Source organism: Falco punctatus (genome assembly GCF_963210335.1).
Source record: "Falco punctatus genome assembly, chromosome: 9".
Lineage (NCBI taxonomy): Eukaryota > Metazoa > Chordata > Aves > Falconiformes > Falconidae > Falco > Falco punctatus.
In genome coordinates, this window is record NC_137589.1 from 35,009,454 (window position 1) to 35,030,444 (window position 20,991).

Genomic DNA, 20,991 nt, shown 5'->3' on the forward strand with positions numbered 1-20,991 from the left:
CAGGCTTCATGTACATTCTTTATTTAAAAACAAAAATTTAAAAAAAATCATAAAATCTTAAGCAGAATATAGGTAGCAATGTCTTTTATAAAAATCATTCTCTGAAGTATGTATGCTGCAAGGTGCCGAACCAACCTTCTCTCACAAGGTAAATCTTGTTTATAAGATTTAAATCACAATAGCCAGTTCTGCCTCATGAAATGAGCTTCTCTGAAGCTTGGATTGACAGCATGTGACATAAGCTTAATAACATCTCATTTATTACAGTAACTTCTTTTCAGAAATGATTAACTTGACGGCAGTTTCTTCCCCAGCATTATACATCTGGGCATTTCCATAATCTGAAGAAAATTAAGAATGAGGAAAAAGCAGTTAGATAAAAATAACCTGGAACACGCATTTGAAAAAAAATTATTAAGTTATGGGAAAAATAAGTAGTAGGTGGATGAAGAAGCAAGGTGCCGTTTCCTGCCCCCCGCTCCAAATTCAGCTTTCTCAGGAGAATGGCAGCTTAGTCCTCCCTAAAGAAAGCTCCATGGAAAAAGGAGTCAAATGAAACTCACAGGAACTTGCAATTCCCACTTCAGCCTACTTCCTTTGAAATACACTTTCTTCTTTATATTTATTTACGCCTACTGCCCTCAATCATCCAGTCTCTAAAATGCTTCTCCATCAAGCTTCTGGCTCTCCAGTCACCAACATTTACAGTGGGGATGATTTTCTGTGGCTTCAACCATTGAACGAAACGTTTCATTTCCAGGTAACTGCTGTGTTCACTGTAAGGAATCCCTGAAATGAAACAAATCACAGCAATCTGTCAGTCTACTTAGCTTCTTGCCAAAATACTTTTGCAGGCCTTCCAGCTAAGAAGTACTTTAGGCAGTACTTTTTTAAATTCATATTTGAAACCTAAAGTTTATAGCCAAGGTGAAATGAAACCCCAGATTTTCTTTCTGGAAGCATTATCTTGCGTTAAGTTATCAAGTCGTTAATCAGAGCAAACTGAGCAACACCAAGCATTTGGTTAAATCAATGTTAAGGTATTCAACTCCACCCACCGAGAAGAACAGAGAGGAAGAGGAAGACCAAGACCCACAGCCTCTCACAAATGAGTAAGGTATGGAACGAAATCTTGGCTCTGGAACTGCACTGCCACCACACCAGTCAGGCCAAGACTTCACCCCTGAAGTCTCTACCTAGATCAGATAAAAGCCTTTATTTGCATGAAGAGGACAGGAGCAAAATGTACGATAAAATCTGCATTTACAGTGCTCTTGATTACTCAGTTCACAGCTCTCTCCTGGAGAGACCATCTGCTCAGTTTCTCATCGAGTTATCAGAAAAAGCTTTGGTTACAAAGAACAGTAGGAGTTTGCAGAATAAAAATATGAAAAGCATCCACAAAAAAATAAATGCACCAAATCTTTACCACTCATACCATATATAGTGATCTTTCCTCTTGTCTGAGGTTTGATGTCCACCAGAGAAAGGCATGAATCAGAGTAGGTCCACCCAGTAGGTTTGAAAGCCAGAACTTGATCAAAATTCTCAGAAAACTTATTCAAGTGATCTTGCAAGCCCTGTGAAAAGAATATAGCGTATACTTAATCCCCCTAAATAGCTCTTTAGTCTAAAGGTTGGACATTTCATGATGGAGTGACTGCAGACGAAATTTTATTTTCATGTTTTGATATTAACTTTTTTATTTTAAGTACCATCTGCCTTTAAATTATTAATGATATTCACATTTGCAGAGCACCTTGTACCTTAGGATCTCAATTGCTCCATCGGAATAAGCACATATTAAGAGCTATGCATTACAGATCAAAACACGTAAGGTACAAATAACATCACTAGATCTTGCTCTCCAAGCCATTCACTGCCTCCTCTCAGCTAGAGGTCAGCACTCTTGCAGCTGAGTGGTGATAAAAGATTGCAAAAGCCTGATTTAGTGCAAAATCATCTAGTTGAAGTGCCACCGAGATCCTGACATCTGCTTATGCCCTGAAGCACTCACGAGTTAATTAAGCTACCCAAAAAATCGCAGCAAGCCAATGCGTGAGTCAGGTATTGCTCTGAGCACTAAATCATGTTTTACCACATCTCCATTCGTGATAGGAAAGGAAACAACCTCTCATCTCTTGACTCTAAAAAAAAAAAAATTAACTTGAAAGAGTTTCCAAGTTGGCGAAGTTAGCTTTCAATGCTGTTTAAGCTAGGATCACAAAAGGGATGAGAGGGCAGAATAAGGAATGTACAATCCTATTCCTGGATGAAATGAAGTCAGTATTATTTCAAACCAAAAACAGAAAATCAATTTCATGTGTCCCGTATAAAACCTTAAAGGCACATTCTCCATTTGAAAGCCCCACAAGATTTTAGAACTCAAAATCATAAACCTCCCATCAGCAGCAGGAAAAGGAATACAAAATAAAGATTGATTAAAAAAAGCTGAGGAGAGGGGGATAGACAGGCTGTGATAGAACACTAAGTAACCTGTCAGACACTTGAAAGTTATTAAGCACGGAAGCGGAAGGCTGCCTGTGACACTGCCACACTTAATAGCACCTTCAGTACAATGTCCAGTAGCAACATACAGGATCCATCAAACTAGGCACATAAAAGAACAAAAAAAAAAAAACCCTACCACAACACACATTTCATTCAGCAACAGGAATTATGGCTAGCTGCCATGACTGTTAATACACTGCAAATGTTCAATCCTCACTAAATTGAAGATGTAACTGTAGCAGTCTAATTCTCCTTCACATTTCATTTTGGGAAAATTAACACAGGTAATAATTCACATCCATGCTCCCCTTGCTCTAAAGAGATCTAAATACAAGTACTTCAGATATAATGGTTATTATATTAAGCAACACTAATCTGCTTTCAAAGTTGGTGTAAGTCAAGTGTGCAATATTTAGATTAAGGATGCAATTTCAATCTCATAAAAAAATTATTTGTCCATTCCAATCACAGGCACTTTTGAAAAATCTCACCTTAACGTTAGGACAAGACGTTACTGAGCTAATTAACATAAAAGAGGTGCAGATATTCAAGCGGCAGAAGCCTCAGTTTTTAGCTGTTGCAAAAGACTGTTTGTTGCAAAAGAATCACGCGCACATTTTAGAAAAGATGGCCTCTTTCCACAAAACAAATCACTACAGTGTTTATTCATAACAAGTCCACTTTAAATACACATTACAATTTCCTCTGTTATTGCTTTAGCCAACATTGTTCTAAACCGTCATCCTTCTAAAATGGAAAATATATTTCATGGCTAAATCAGCCTCCTTCAATCACCATGACAGCCTGTTATCTACACTGTCGCTACAGTCAGCGGCACATGCAAACAGATTCCGTAAGGTAGGAGAAGACTCAAATGTGATTAAATAGTTCATTTACAATCAGCCCTAACATCACTTAAACTCATTCGGCTTATTCAAGAACAGCTCCTCATCAGTACATACATCAAACCTCGTATTTTACTGGAGTAAAACCAAGTATTACAGCAAAGTACCACATTCCCTTGATTTTTTTTTTTTAATCTTTCCTTTTCATATTTCAAATCCACTAGCAATATTGCAGAAATTCATGTTTTATTTTTATAATATTTTAACTAAAACCCACATATATAAAAAGTATAAATATTTTTAGTTTTTAAATTTATGTGCATGTTATCCGTTAAGAATATCCAAAACATGAATCTGCAGCATGTCATCTCACTTTTGACCCAGGCAGTACCTAAAGAAAATTTGATATCAACTCCTAAAAAACAAACTCAAAGCCAGAATGACACATAGGAAAAAATGAAGAAAAAGAACCTCACCCAATCCAACAGCAATGTAACACCACCAAAAGCATATTCCTCTGCCACTGCATTTTCACTGCCTCTGATTGCCTATGGCTTGTCATTTCTAGTTTTACCCTTCCGGCTTGACACATCTTGGCCAAACACTCATTTCAAACACTGGTTCTTTTCAAGGGGGCAGTCGTAAGGCCTGGAAAAATACATCACATCTAGTCGCATCTGGCCAGATATCCAACATTATGAATGGGACCGCTTTCATCCTAACTACAGACTGAGACCATCTATATGAATTTATAAAACACTACAGATACGCTTTGTTCTCAGATTTGAACTTGTTCTTCAACAGATTTTTGAGACAGTGACACAACTCCTCATGCAGCAATAGAAAATTGCCCAGAATTCAATATTCAAATAAACATTTGAAGATAAAAAGTAATGGAAACATTCAAGCCAAGTAGCAGTTTCCCTCACTGTGGCTGCATGTGTACAGAAACATGCACATCTTGACATCTTGACACAAGACTTCTCACACAGAAAAGGGAAATGTACCATACACTACTATCACCAAGTCTTTGGCCAAGTGAAAATCTAGGGTATAGCACATATTCTGAGGATGTTGTGGGTTTACAAAAAACATCTTTCCAACTGCCAAAAACCTCATGCACGGATCCACCTGTTTTTCATAGTGGATTTAACACAACTATGGTCACTATTCATTTTTGCTTGCTTCATTTCTAGGCACAAGGTACCAATATTAGTCTTTAAATTCTGGTAACTAGGGGAAAGACAGAGAGAGGTTTCTGTATTTTCTAAGCACCTGTGGCTTTTAGGTGAATGACACACTCTGCTGAATCAATACAGTGTTTATAAATCATACATGAACAAAGAGCTGACTCCAAAATGAAAAGAAAACGTGCTTGATATTACTCCTGAAAATCAACATGGAGAAAAGCAGATTTTGGATAGCCCCAGAACTGGAATTAAACAGCTGGACGATGCCACCAAAAGGAAAAAATATTCACAACATAGACCTCAAAAATACTTCTAAAATTCCTGAATATGCGTTTTAAAAAATACCAATTTTATTCAAAGCTGTTTACATTTTCCAGCAATCTGGAGACTCAATGATCAGGAAAAATAAAAGCCCCTGGTCACTGCAGAAAGCCTGTGAACAAGGAAGTATATGCAGGAACTTCTGAAAACCAAGAACTCATTTCCTTTCTACTCCAGTAAAAAGGAAAGCTCTGAGCATCCAGATTTAGTCTTGGGAGCAGTCAGCTCTGGAAACATGGAAGCTTTCCTCGGGCAGCTGCAATTTTATCAACAGTTAATGACACCAGGCTACAGTTGTAAGCACATGTAGCTTAGGCAGCTTTTTTTGTTGTTCTTTATCTAGAAACAGACCAGAAAAGTTTTTCAATAACAATAAACAGAAGAATCATGCATACAGTCCTTAGAACTATGAAGGATGGAGCACAGACATTTCTTCTATTAGTAAAGAACATAACAGGGGAAAAAAAACTGTACAGTACTATAATATATCATCAAGGTTTGGTTATTTGCATTCGGCTAAACAGACAATTGATGTACAAGATCACAGATGTACTCAATTTACTAAATAAGGACTGAATCTGAGCTTTTGACTGAAAATACTCCCGTAAGGATTTCATGGATTTGTAGGTTCGCAACTGAAACTACACAAGCAGGAAATTAGCCCAAATTAATGGCCTCTTCAGGGATCTGCCTGGTAGAGTATCATGGGCTAAAGCCCTGGAGAGAAGAGGTGCCCATAGGAGTTGGTGAATATTCCAGGACCACCTCCTCCAAGCACAGGAACAATGCCTGCCAACAAAGAGGAAGTCAGGAAAATATGCCAGGAGGCCTGCGTGGATGAACAAGGAGCTCCTGGAAAAAAACAAACACAAAAAGGAAGCTTATACAGGGTGGAAGCAAGGACAGGTACCCTGGGAGAAATACAGAGAAATTGCCCAAGCAGCCAGGAATCAGGTTAGGAAAACTAAAGCCCTGATAGAATTAAATCTGGCCAGCGATGTCACAGACAGAAAGAAAAGCTTCTATAGGTACATCAGTGATAAAAGGAAGTTAGGCAAAATATGGGCCATATACAGAAGGAAACAGAAGACTAGGTTACCTGGGATATGGAGAAAGCTGAGGTACTCAGACTTTCTTGCCTCAGTCTTCACCAACAAGTGCTCCAGCCACACTGCCCAAGCTGCAGAAGGCAAAGGCAGGGGACTGGAAGAATAAAGAACCATCCACTACAGAAGATCAGATTAGAGACCACCTGAGGAATCTGAAGATGCTCAAATCCATAGGACATAATAAGATGTGCCCACAGGTCCTGAGGGAAATGGTGGATGAAGTGGCTAGGCCACCAGCCGTCATATCTGAGAAGTCACAGCAGTCTGGTGAAGTTCCCATGGACTGGAAAAGGGGAAATGTAACCCCTGTTTTTAAAAAGGGAAATAAGGAAGACCTGGGGAACTACAGGCTGACCAATCTCACCTCCGTGTCCAGCAAGATAATGGAGTAGATCCTCCTGGAAACTATGCTAAGGCACATGGAAAATAAAGAGGTGACCTCTTACAACGGGGATACAGTGCTGACAGATGAGGGAAGATGACACGTCATCTACCTGGACTTGTGTAAAGCATCTGACACTGTCCCACACAACATCCTTGTCTCTAAACTGGAGAGACATGGATTTGACCAGTGGACCACTCGGTGGGTAAGGAATTGGCTGGATGGTCACACTCAAAGAGTTGTGGGGAACAGCTTGATGTCCAAGTGGAGACAAGTGACAAGTGGCATTCCTCAGGGGTCTGTATTGGGACCAGTGCTGTGCAACATCTTTATTGGCGATATGGATCCTGGAATCAAGTGCACCCTCAGCAAATTTTCCACTGACATCAAGCTGAGTGGTACAGTTGACCCGCTGGAGGGAAGGGAGGCCATCCAGAGGGACCTTGACAGGCTTGAGGGGTGGGCCTGTTCGCACCGCATGAAGTTCAACAAGGCCAAGTGCAAGGTCCTGCACCTGGGTCAGGGCAATCCCAAGCACAGATACAGGCTGGGTGGAGAATGGATCGAGAGCGGCCCTGAGGAGAAGGATTTGGGGGTTCTGGTAGACAAGAAGCTCAACGTGACCCAGCAACGTGCGCTCACAGCCCAGAAAGCCAACTGTATCCTGGGCTGCATCACAAGAAACATGACGAGCAGGTTGAGGGAGGTGATTCTGCCCCTCTATTCTGATCTCATGAGACCCCACAGCCTCCAACATAAGAAGGACATGGACCTGTTGGAGCAAGCCCAGAGGAGGGCCATGAAGATGATCAGAGGGATGGAGCTTCTCTCCTATGAAGACAGGCTGGGAGAGTTGGCATTGTTCAGCCTGGAGAGGAGAAGCCTCTGGGAAGACCTTACAGCAGCCTCCCAGTGCCTAAAGGGGGCTACAGGAAAGCTGGAGAGGGACTTTTTACAAGGGCATGTAGTGATAGAACAAGGAGGAATGACTTCAAACAGAGAGGGTAGATTTAGGTTAGATATTAGGAAGAAATTTTTTACTGTGCGGGTGATGAGGCACTGGCACAGGCTGCCCAGACCAGATGTGGGTGCCCCATCCCTGGCAGTGTTCAAGGCCAGGTTGGATGGAGCTTGGAGCAACCTGGTCTAGTGGAAGGTGTCACTGCCTATGGCAAAGGGGCTGGAACTAGATGACCTTCAAGGTCCCTTCCAACCCAAACCGTTCTAAGATTAAGAATTATGATTGTGTTTTTGAGCGGACCAGGGATCAAATAAAACCAAAGAGGTAGGAGAGACCCAGAAGGTAACAAAGGCACTGCACTTAGGGATGAGGATCATCAAAAAATTCTGGCATTCCCAGTAATGAGCCAGTAATTCAGGACAAAACCTGTATAATCCAGCACAAAACAAAAACATGCAACTAGAGATAGATGATGGCATCAACATTTACATGGTCTGTAAAAACAGGATGATATCATTTATCATTCTTTAACTAAAATGAGATTGCAAGTGAACAGGTAATTTATTCTTTACAATATTGCCTTGTCCGAGTTCATGTTTACTGATGCTGCTGGAGCAGAAACAAGGTATCACATGATCTCATTTTTAAGCATTTAACATTCTCCACATTTTACTGATACTACATTCCACTCAGGCATTCATCTAGCTACCGGCTTCATTGGACCCTTAGCACCCTGGAAGTCTACCTAGCATGTCTACCTTAGATGGACACAAAGTTACTAATGACAGCATGAGGCCGCATTCCAACAACTTCACAGGTGAAATCAAATTCCCATCATAGTATACAGCCATTACACTTGGACTTCCGTCCACTAGATCACTGTGCCTTTAATCCTTCCTGGCCCTTTCCAGGGTACAGGCATCCGTTCTGCCATGCTGTGGATTTATCTAGAACCTCCTATTCTCAGAGACAAGACCCTCCACATGATACAATTGCCCCTCTCTAGAAGTAAGACTGTCTAGACATCCTTGTGGTATAACCACACCCTCTGCCTGAAAGTCCAGCTATGCGAGTACACCATACGTGCTGGGACACATGACAGAGAATCACATAACAACCAAAAACCTGCAGAAGAAACTAATACTAAAATATATTACTGTTTAAAACAACACAACACATTAAAAACAAATCCATACACATTTCCATTACTCCGTTTTGGCCGCACCGTGGAAAAGATTATAGAACATTGTTAAAACATTAAGGTATTAAGTTCCACCTCCCGCAGCTCTCATCCAAACCATATATCCTCTTTTTCTCCTTTTTAGGTCAACCCTGACCACGACTGGTCCTGGAGCTAAATACCAGCTTGCTCTGAAGGATTTGCTTGAGATGGCACAGCAGGCCTGAAGTAAAGCAGGAAAACAAGTCTGTAAGGCATATGACCACTGTTTTTTTCTTTCTTCCAGGTTACCTTTAATCTAGAGCCTGCTGCTTTGCCTTAATGCCATTCTGTAGTTTGTAGTCTATTTAGAAAAACCTTCTTTCCCCCCAGGAATCAGTCACCTTTCCTAACTAAGAAATTCCCACAAAACCCGACTGTCTCAAATCTCAACTGAAATGTGCATTTGACGTCAACTTGGATGAAACATTGTCTTAAAATAAACTGGTTTATTTGCTTTTGCTACAAATATTGGAGAAGATTGTGTCTGCAAAAACTAAGGCATGTATGTACGAGGTGTCCAGTTCATTCAGTGTGTGAGTTTTCATTGATTTTCATGCATCCTTATCCCCATGTAAATCATCAGCACAGAAGGACAGAGAATATTCTTTTGAAAGATGAAAATACAATTATAAATACATGGAAATTGAACCAAGAAGAACACAGAGAAACCCATTCCTTTTTTATCAAATACCAGTTTGGAAGTTGGCCGTGTTCATGGGCTGCCTCAAAACAGAGACTCGGAGGCAGAAAATCCTTTTAGTCTTTTCCTACATCATACTAGGTAAAAGACAGGCTGAAAACAGGGACTCCATGTCACAATATATTAATTGCTAATAGGACAGATCCTGAAGTCATTACATAAATCCACTTCAAAAGGGCCCGCAAAGAGTAAGCCTTTGAACAAACCTCATCTTATCTTGTACAAGCACCGCATTGAAGTGAAATTACACTTTCTGTGTATCATGTTTGGAGACAGTTATTAATGTTTAATTGCATTTTATTTTCAATGTATTGCTACATGTCAAAACTCTACTAAATAAATATGTTCTGACAAGAGGTTAAAAAGCACCACACACAATACTGGTTGGCAGGAGCCAAGAGTAAGATTCAGGTGGTGGGTTAATAAACAGAGTATATTTTCTGAACTTACCTTAAAATTAATTTGCATCATGGGAAGAATGTGAAGCAAAGTACCATCCCAGTTCACAGTGATGAGGGAATTAACAGCTGCTGATTCCAAGCACTGCAGTGTTTTGTACTTATCACGAGACATACTCGCTTTCGAGCCCAGAACTTCAGCAATTGCTTTAGGAGTAATCAGAAAGAAATCACATCAAGAAATTGTAAGAGTTCATTTTTCTGCCCATTTTGGAGATATTCCTAATCAGTGCACTGGATCATTTTCACTACTGAAAAAAATTCATATTCAACAGGATACAATGTTTCATATTCCCTAAAATTAAAAAAATTAACAGCTGTTAAAAATCTCTGGCTCATACATTTTAGTGGCAGAATTGTGAATGACAATTGGAAAAAGAAGGAGAATAGAAATACTTTTGATACATCCCAAGTCATATTTCTTTGGCAGAATTTTACCAAGGTGACTGGTATTTATTTATTTTAAAGATGCCAGAAATGTGCAGGTTTTGGAATATGCGACAAACAGCTCACATTAAAGCTCACACTAAATTTCAGTGAAAGTAAGTCTTGTATTAATGACTTTAATACACTCAAAAGCATAAATGGTACATGGCTGCATGCTCCAGAATATACATGTGGGCAATCATTTTGGTTCTTAATGCTGTAACTGAGTGAAGCATAGCACACAAAATTTGCATGAAGTCAGAAAAGAAGGATTTTGGTTTGGGGAATGCTTTGTTAAAATTGATTTCATTAAAACTGATTACTATAAATATTTAGGAAAATACACAATATAAGCCTGGAAGGAAAAACTGTTACCAAAATAGAAGTTAAAGAATAATTATATCTTTTTGCTGTTTCTTAACAACATGAAATTATTAACACCAAAAATGTATAAAGACCTCATTTATGGTTTTTTTTGATTGCCATTAGCAATTTTCTTACCACAATCAATTAAATAGGTTAATTCATTTAGCATCTAAACTGGCCTTCTGTATATTCAGGGGGTTGTAAATATGACAGAAAAATACTTCTTTCAGAAAGTTAACTTATTGATTAGAAAACTAAAAAGCTAGCCACAGGATTATTAAATATATTTCATTTCTTTACACAGTATCTGGCCAGCAAGACTAAGCGACCCTTTAGATCTCCAAGAAAAAGACCTTTTAACACTGACTTAGATATTTATTTAGTTATTTGATCCAGTATACTTCTTTTACATACCCAAAAAAACTTTTTCTTTTCCAATGGAATAGGTGCCACAGACAACTAGAGTACGTGGGTTTAAAGTCACCGTCTCAAAAGCAGTATTGACAGCAAACTGGACAACCTCTTGTTGAGAGGGAAAAGTGTATTCAGGACTACAGTATCTGGGGCATGGAAACAATACATACCACTTCGTTACATAAGATACAAGACAACTGAATTTACCAAGAATGCCCTCAAAACTGCACGCATACAATAACAAAGTAGTGAAAAAGATGTAATCCTTCTATATAATTTCAGTCTACTTGCAGTCTATTTATTAGAAACGCTGAGGTGTCCAGATGAAATTGTTGCAATAAAATTTACATTACCTATATCAGTCTTTTCTCTACAACTATTCACTTGTCTGATACCGGCACTCAATTCTGCAGTTTTTTCTCTATAAATACCAAGTGCTCTTTCAAGCTAGATATTTGTATCATATACTAATTACATCCTTATGTCTATTTTTTGTCATGTACACAAACCACAACATAAGGCATTTTTCATTCGGAGAAACATATGGAACAGAAATAAAAAAGATTGCAGCTGGGCATTAGTCATCGCACACAGAAAAACAATTTTATATACATGAGTCAGAGAAAGGTCTAATGAAAACCTGCACAACTGATTTAACCGTTCGGCATTCTTTCAGTCTTTGAATTCCCCCACACCCCTTTTCATAACAGAGTTGAATCCACACCAAACCAGTGTTCCATGAACCTCTTGTTTTAGAGCTGAACACTCAATGTTCTGACACCCGGAATTTAATACCACTTAAATAATGTCATCCCAGCAAATACTTTAGCATCTTTTCCACCCCCGCTTTTATTCTCTCATGTAACAGCATAATAGATGAACAAGCTAGCAAGCTAGACATAAATGGACTTTCAATAAATATCTGATTTTATTCAATACTAGATAGAGCTAAGAAGTGTTAAAACAGTAATGTCATTTATGCTTACATTTACTTTGTTCATATGAAGTCTTACTAAACTGAAAAGAGGGTTATATTGAAAAAAGCATAATTAAACACAGCTTACGTGGTATCGAGGTAAAGGGTGTGAACTTGTTGACCAACCAAAGCAGGGTAGCGCTCCATAGAAGGATCTGCCCTGAAGTCTCCTGTGTGCAGAATAACAGTTCCACTTGGTAGACAGAAAAGGATCATTGTTGCACCTGGACAACTGAAATAAACAAAAAACCCCATACAAATTATGTTAGCTCTCCATACTGATAAACTGCCTTCAGAGATATACCACTCTTCAGCAGCAGGAAGGTGTGCAGAGCAGCATTTAAATCACAGCTACTGTGCAGCCTAATTTAGCTAGAAATTTTTGATTTCTAAAGGAATTCTGAAGCTAATCTTATATGGCCATGGATGAGCTAGACTTGAGTTCTCAGCCAAGATGAAGAGAAGAAAAAAAGCACATCAACAGTAATCAAGCATTAATTGTCTTTTTGGGATACTCAGTCTTCTGCATATGACAAAGATGCTGCCTCAGTTGCAATTCCTGATGTTCTATTACTCGATTCAAAGGGCAACCAGTACACCAAAGAGAAGCAGCATTCTTATTCAGGAGAAAGAGAATTGTATTATTACAGATGCATCTTCATTCCTACAGGACTCACTGAAGCATTTCCTTTTAAATTCTATTTCCAGATTTTAAACACTATCCTCCATCCTGAATTCCCTGATTATAAATACAATTCTCCTACTGGCCACAGTGAATCCATTGCACCTTCTGCAGTTCCTTGCCAAAGTTGTCTGAAGGGCAAGAGCTCAGACTGGAAAACCAGAGTGGGACTATTTTGGACATGAATCATCTGTAAAGGGTAAATGAAATCTCAAAAAAGGAAAAAACTGGCATGAATCAGAGATAAAATGACAGAATTGGTGAACTCTGCAAGAAGTCGAACCTTGTACCTAAGGTTTATATGCCTTTTAAATTGAAGTAGAGGATCGGAGAGACAAACAGGAAAAATGAAAAGTGTCCAGATTACATAAGCAACAAGGCTTCCTTCATTCCCAGAAATGGTTCTCAAAGGACTTAATGGAATCTGACCTAACTACAAACAAATCCTACAATGAGTAATACTCAAAGCAACTGAGACACAGTCCTGCATTTCAATATATAGGGAAAGGATTTTTCCTCTAGCCCATAGACAAATAAGGTACCAAGAGGCAAAACAGCAAGAACACAGGGCTGGAAATCAGGTGTTACTGAACTTTAAATCCATCGTTAGCATACAGTGTCAGTGTAACAGACAAGAATCTCACCCTTCATCACAGAATCCAGTGGAAGACTTGTTCCAGATTTCAACAGGCTTTTCTTTAAAATACAATTTTCAGAACGTTGGCTAGGTTTTGTACGTCCCAGGTTTCAAAGTACCTCTTTACCTGAAGATTTCACTATCTTCAGTTGAAGCCACAGAAACCTAGATAATCAAATCCAGGATGTTCCCAACTAGACACCAAAAACTACTGTCCAGATAACTAGAAAAATCATTCAACCTCTCCACAAGCTTAAAAATTATGGAGCTATATGTGGTTAATACTATGGACTCATTAAAACCAAGCATAATAAAGTTAAACTAAAATTATCAAAAAAGACTAAGTTTCATTTTCAAAGATAACTCACCTATTTCAAAAGCTAACTACTTGCAAGAAGTTTAAGCTCCTACATGCCTAATTCACTTCTGAAGTGAAAATGCATGTTACTAAGCCAAGTCAAGAATGTCAAGTATTTTCATCCTTAGTTCTTCAGATCCATTGAAACCTGAAAATCATTAAATAGCTGTACAGATACAGTTAATGTTTTATCTTCAATATTCTACACATACAAATATTCCACAAAAAATGCAATGATACATACTGATTGGCATCAAGCAACACCACTTTGATCCCATTCACCATACATTCTGTGTCCATAGGCAGCACGTGGACATATTGCTCTTTGACTCGAAGTTTGCTCTTCACCAGGTTGCCAGTTATCTGTAACAGGGAAAGGATTTAATATGGAATAGGAACAAAGTCTAAAAAAAAAAAAAAAAAAGGCCTTTGTTTATTTTAGAAACAAAGGCTCTCAAAGCCAGCCTGTCTCTTGGAGAGAAACTATGAGATCTGGGGTATAATCAAGCCTTTCATTTGCATGTCGTCTCTCAAAAAGCAAACTGAAAAAAAACTGTCTTAAAAAAGCAAATTTTGAAAAGCCTGTGAACAGGTTTCAGATTGGAATCAGAGAGGAGGCAAACAAGGGGGAACAACATCTGTTGCAGACTGCCAAGCAGAGGAATTGGGTAAAGCCTTCTTTCAACAACTGAAGTTTCCAGGTCACAGGACCTGGATCCTGTCCCAGCAGACTGCAGTCACCCCAACAACTACTGGAAGGGCAACATGGGACACAGGCATTCCAGAAGACTTCCAGAGTAAATCAGAAATAGGTTTTTTGATGCAGGTTCTGGACGGATTGATTAGGCAAGGTGCCCTACCATGTTATGAATAAAGAAAAGTTTGTTAGACATACAATAGCTAATGGCAGTCTTGGCCATTCAGCAGCCTGAAGCACAGAACACACAGGACCAGGCTAAAACGACTCCATTTGCTTCATGTGGAGAAGAGACGGCTTAAGGGGAATTTCAGACTTTCATCACTTGAACAGAGTTATAGAGGAGACGGAGCCAGATTCTTCTCCATGATGCACACAGAAAGAGCAAGATGCAATCTCAAGTTGCAAAAAGGGACATTTCAACTGTATATTAGGAAAAAATTTCAGTGGGTAAGCACTGCAAGAGGTTGCAAGGAAGTAGTGGAATCTGTCCCATTTTCAAAATTTGACTGACAAAGGCTCTCTGCAGTCTGATCTAACTTTGAAATTAAACCTGTGCTGTACAGGAGATCAGTCTGTATGACCTCTAGACATTCTTTTAAACCTGAGTATTTTAATGGTATCTAGACAGGGAAGTTTCACTAATCTTCTTCATCAGTCAAACCAGGCTAAGAAGTTCTTAGAAGGGAAACCCAGATTTTGCTATACAGAGCCACTGTGCTTAACTGACCCAACAAAGGAACCTCTGATCTTCTCTTTACTTTCAGCAGTATAAAAGTGATTATAGTTGTGCATGGATTTGATAGTAATCTTGGAAAAACGTACCTTGTTACAGTAGATTGGAAACATGAAGTTTTTTGATAGCCCACAATAGTGATCAGAGTGAAAATGAGTAAGAAAATACGCTGTGCAGCCTTCAATTTCTCCATACTGGAAGGCGTCAACTGTAAAACCAGTTCCTACAGCAAAAAGGGAAGAGAAGCCAGTCAGCAGACATCAATAGTTCAGAACCAGTTTCTAAGTAGATGTTCCTTTTGTTCTTTTTTCTTTCTTCCAAATTAAAAGGAAATACAGTTACAGGGCATACAGTTGAAGAAGCCATTTAAAGATGAACAAGGTTTGCGTATGTCAGTCACAAAAAAGATTTTTACTTATTAAAATAAAAATTTAGAAAAGCGTGCACACACAAATACCTTCATAGGCCTCCCAAATATCTGTTGATCAGCTGCCATCCTACACAGATGGCAACTGGTTAAGCAAAAAGCCCGCACTTACGTGCATCCAGCTGATACTTTTGAAACTTCATGTAGATTAAAATCTAATACCAACACCTTAGCACAAAATAACACAGGTAGCTACAGCTTAACAAAACGCATTTTACAATCAAACTGCAATTTTTCAATTATTCTACATATCAAATTCCTCTTAAAACATGCTACCATACAATCATTAAGCAAGCAATCTGGGGTCTCCAAATATATCTTCTGAGATGAAATGTGACTGATTTGCCACTGTATGCTTTCAGTGAGGTGCTGTTTGTATAAAGAAGTTGCACAAAGACAGCTGTATACAAGATAGTCCTTTTCTCTGCAAATGTAATTTTTTAAAAATGCAAACATACTGACAAATGGTCCTTTCACATTGGGTTGTACTTCCTTAAAACCATGAAATAGCACGTAGAACTGATTCACCTCATGGCATGCAAATATTTTTCATGTTACATAAATTTCCCAGATCTTCTAGGACAACTAGAAGTAGTTCTACTTACTTGAGTCTAGAACTTTAAGTATTTGTAACTCCAAAAACCACATCATTTTGCTAATCAAAAAAAAATTCACAAACCAAAAAATCCCAAAGTGTTTGAGAGGGACCAGACTCAAAACTGCAGGGAAGCTGAATCATACTAGGCCACCAGGATAAATACACATCATTAGCAAGACAGAAAATGCAGTCAAATATACTTGAAATGTAATAACAAAATTCAGAACAAAGATAATATAGATAATAACAAAGCAACTTTAATATTGCATTGTAGGCATAGGAGTCTGCTCTTCAAATGTACTATATATGGAAAATTCACTAAGCCCATGGAACCCACAATACTGGTGTAGTCCCACAAAAACTTCCAGGTCACTCTTCAAGTAGCAGTTTGGCACTCAGGATCACTAACATATTTCTATTTGGCCTCCTCAAATATCTACCAAAGCTAAGGCAGTCTTAGTGGTAAAAGGAACTGTGAGGATCTGAAGCTTTTTAAGCCGTTGATCCATCACTCTGTAATTGATCTAACTGCTTTGAGGAGATTCTGAGAAATTCTTGGGTATTTCCTTAACTAAACTCTTCTAATTGATTTTAATTTCTTTGTTTTCACAGTTGTAGTAAATTGTATTTCTAATACTATTGAATTTCAAATGCAAAATTAAACTTAATTCTTTTAACGTAGTGTAAGGAAATAATTTCTATTGACAGCTCTATTTTTAGGCACAACTGAAATGACGTAAAAGATTAAATTCAGGAATTAGGAGTGAATATTACCAAGAGATATATTCAACATCACTTAAGTAGACTCATCTTTTAAAACTGCTAATCTTTTTTCCCTGTTCAGAACTGAGTCCTTGAAATAATTTTCCTACTTATTTCACTATTTTCAGCCATTGCTGACTCTGGTTCTTCAATCACCTTCTTCTGCAGATCTGCACCTACACAAGATTTTCTCAACTTAGATGGAGGGAAGAAAATTCATTATGAGCTGCAGTCTAAAAGATGAAGAATGAAGAATACTGAAGTCTAAAATTAAGAAAAAACAATTACAACAATCAACTCAAAATTAGTTAACCTCTACAAGCAACAGTTACCTCTTACCTGGTATTTTCTTGTAGAAAGGGCAGTGTTTTTTTCTTGTTCCTTCACCTGTAGGAGACAATTCTTTCAATTTTTTTCTCCACCTCTGCCGGCCACCAGAACTTATATCTGCAAAGGCTCCACTTTTACTTGAACTTTCTGTAACTGCTTCTACATCTTCCACAGACCTTTCAGCTTTCCTTTTTTGCTGTTTGGGCCGCTTTCCATTGGGAGTTACTGAACTTGGTATCTGCTTTCCCTCACTCAAACACGTCTCTCCTTTGCTCTCCTCTTTCACTTTGGGTTTTAACCCAAAGAAAACACCAATGTCCATTTGTTTGAGTTCTTTGGCAGGACTGGATTTGGCATTCATACTTCCTAAAGAACGAGATGGGACTGTTTTAGAGATAGGGCTGGGAAAGCACACAGCAGCTGTATTAAGATTTCCTTCTTTCTCCACTACTGACTGCAAACTCTCCTGGAGAGCAGTTGCATTGGCAGTAGTTTCACCTGTATTAGTTAAAATGTTGCTTGGGTCCTTCAAAACATTACATTTCTGTGTCAGAAGAGAACCGGCATCTTCCCTGACTACTAGTGATGATGTTTCAGTAAAACTCACACATACAGACTCCAAAGCACAAGCAGCAGTATCTTCTGACCCTATGTTACCTGCTTTAGCAGCAGAGGAAATCAATTCTGGCTGTTTAACCTCCTCACAATTAAAAGGAAAAGAAGATCCATTGGCTACAGCCTCTTGCTGATGCTGATTATCTACACATGACTTGGTGCTCACGTGACTCTGAGTAACGGGTTTTATGCTATGATCTAGATGGTTCAATGTATTTACTTCCTCACAGTGTTTTTTTTCACTTATGAAGCTTCCCATTTTAGTATGCTCATGCTGAGGCTTCTGCTGTAAGAGAAGTCCATCAAAAGTTTTAAACACCACAGAATTAGATTCTTCATCTTCAGAGTTCCAGACTTTGAATAATTTATTTTGTGATATTTTTACTTTCTTCTCCTCTTCCTCAGTTTCCCCTTCACTTTCCTCAAAAGTACTCAGTGGAGAATAAGAAATTTCACAGTCACTGAAGTCTGCTTTTGACTGTAGTAGACTTGGCTGATTTGTATCTTTCTGACTACACAGATCTTCTCCTCTTTCACTTTCTTGAGAGGATGCAAAGTCATAAAATTCAAATTTACAACTATTATCTGTGGTCTGTGTAAGCTGAAATGTCTGTTGAGACTTTTGAACATCCACAAAAGAGGAAGTACTTTCACTGATATTTAAAGCTTTCATTTGTGGTGAACATTGTACCATCAATGTACAGTCATTCAGGGAATTTTTTACAGTACTAGATGATTTCTCATTCTGTGAGATTTCCACTAGGTGACTTGGGGAACAGCTGGGCTTTGCAGCAGTAGAACATGTCATCTTGCTCTCCAAAGTGTTTGCTGAAGAGTTTACAAGATAACCTCCTGCCCTGCTTGCTGCAAGTAGAAAATGGCTATAACGCTTGTAGTGGGATGGAATTGTGGAATTGCACAGTAAACCATCAGGACACTCTGTGAGAAGAGTTAAACAAAGAAGTAACGTTAATATCTTTGCAAATACAGTTGGCATAATTATGAAAATAAAAATCACACATGACACAATTTTAAAACGTTTTGTTATGAGTGCAGCTATTGGAAGACAGACAGCACCAGTAAAAAGAAATTTTCAAGCCACCAAGGCTTCCTGCCCTGAGCTGGCCAGATGTGAGAATGCTTCCAACCTAAAACCAAACAGCTGCTGCTAATACAGCACTATGCCTGAATTAATACAGCCCTCTAACAATAACAGTAACTCTGTTTCAGTGCTGTGCTAATGTAATGATACGGCTTCTGGTTTAGTAGAACTGTCTCACATGCAAGCAATGAGCTCAGAGCAGCAGCAAAGGTGGCCAGTAGGATTTTAAGATGAATGCATAAATCAAGTAAGAAGGATTTTTCATCTGTTAATTATGGGAGGAAGAGATGGAAATGAGGTGTTAACATATCTGTCTTAAGTTAAAACCACTGCCAAAATTGGGATTAAAGAACTCACATTTCATTGTTCTGAAAGTTACAAAGGAAAGTTATAAAGCTAAAAAGGAAGTGACTGTGTTACCTTGAACAGCCTTTACTCAAACTTCCTGACTGTAAGTTTTCTGGTTTTCGAAAGTCATGAGATTAAGAACATAAATTGGATACCTGGCTCTGTTCAGACATGGTATTTCCCCATATGAAACTATCAGCTGGAATGCTAATAAGCTTTATTCCTCTCATACAGAACTCAAATCTGCATTGTCTTATGATACAGGAATGTTCATGTATAATTCTTTATGAAATTTCTAAAGCATACTGGACCAGGGGCTAACTTTTCAAGTAAATTAGCATAACAGACTGATTTCAGCTCTCAACTGTCCATAGACAAATCACACAGCAAAATGGATACAGGATAATGAGATTTATACCTAAGCAAAAAGAAATGGAGTATCAAAAGTAGCAGCCTCTTAACTGGAGGAGGGTTTTTTTCTGACACTGACTTAGTAACTGAAACAGGTTCCATTACTGTAAAATGGGAAATATGCACCTTCAACAAACTACTAAAACTGTAGCTTGATAAACCACCATGAATTGTTATGACTGCTCTACAAAGTTTTGAGATTAGATTCCAATAGAGATTTTCATGTCAGATTTCCATGTTCTTCACAAAGAACCATAACCCTCATACGAAAATACTGATCAATGATCAGTAATAACATTCTAAAAATCATACCAACTACTATCTCAAACATTGAACTAAATAAAAAAACCAAGGTTTACAGCAACATTATGTGAGAAGCCTTTAACTCTTCTCCAAAGTTTTTTTTCTTACTTTACTCATACCTTTTTCAATAGATCCTGGAGTATCCAAACATTCAGCAACATGCCACCGGGGTGTCTGGACCAATAGCAAAGAGAAAGGCATCTGGCAGCTGGGACAGTATCCGTCATGAACAGGCTTTGTATTTTGTGAGCTCTGCTCCGTCAGGCTACTCACGCTTTCCTGGGAGTGCACACTACTGTCATCTTTACACTGATCTACATCCTGATTTGGCCTTGATCTATGCTCAGTTTTCTGAAGCGTATCTGTTTTTTCTATAGTTTGGGGTTTTTTTCTATTTCTCTTTCTTTTTGGCCCACACTTGCCATCACTTACTTTCTGCACAGGTGTAGAGATGCTCTCTGAATTACCCTGATGCTTTTGCTTCCTAATGGATTTGTACTCCCAAATGTCCTCTTCCAATAAAGCATCTTCAGACATGGCAACACAATAAATATTCTCCTTTCTTTAATACAAAAGTTCACAAATCTACCTTTCCTTCCACTAGTACCTTCTCTCTTCCCTCGCCCCTTCCCTACCTGATGAAAAGCACCTGAACTCCATTTCAAAACAGCAATACTGGGCCGCAAACCAAACTGTCTGCGATGTCTGCGATGGGACAGAAGCATGGTGGATCCTATCCTCAAAACAATTTAATGGCCGTCTCCCTGAATATTTCTAATTACTCCTGTTACACAAAACCTGAGTCTGCAAGATGCGGGAAGACTTGCAGGGTGCGCCATGTCCTCCAGCTACCCCTCTCCTCAGCGCCCGGCCCGGCCTCGGAAGGGGATGCCCAGTTAGCCCGGCTCCCCTGACGGCCACCTCGCTGCTCCGAAGCAGGACGATTTTAAAAGAAAACAAGGACGAGCTGAGCTACGGGATGGCTGCCGGGAATCTCCGCTCGGGGAAGGCCGACACGGGGCTGCGCTCCCCGCCGCCGGCGCCCCCGCCCGCCGCAGGCACCGAATGCGGCCGCCTCCCCGGGCTCTCCCGCAGCCTCCCGCC

At 39.0% G+C, this 20,991-nt stretch overlaps 1 protein-coding gene across 2 annotated transcripts; it reads right to left on the minus strand.

Annotated features, from left to right (window-relative positions):
• DCLRE1A (DNA cross-link repair 1A) lies at positions 1-20,990 on the minus strand. Of its 2 annotated transcripts, XM_080403284.1 has the most exons (10): positions 20,007-20,990; positions 17,766-18,662; positions 17,118-17,474; positions 15,081-15,214; positions 13,803-13,921; positions 11,970-12,113; positions 10,906-11,051; positions 9,692-9,846; positions 1,439-1,580; positions 1-789 (listed from the first exon to the last, which is right to left on the minus strand). In XM_080403284.1, exons 1-10 carry the CDS (start codon positions 20,422-20,424, stop codon positions 623-625), a joined length of 2,679 nt encoding a protein of 892 aa, XP_080259410.1. In that variant the 5' UTR covers positions 20,425-20,990; the 3' UTR covers positions 1-622. The 2 variants fall into 2 exon arrangements, with proteins under 2 accessions (XP_080259410.1, XP_080259409.1); XM_080403283.1 differs by having other exon boundaries at positions 17,118-18,662.
• Position 20,991: the final 1 nt, after the last annotated feature.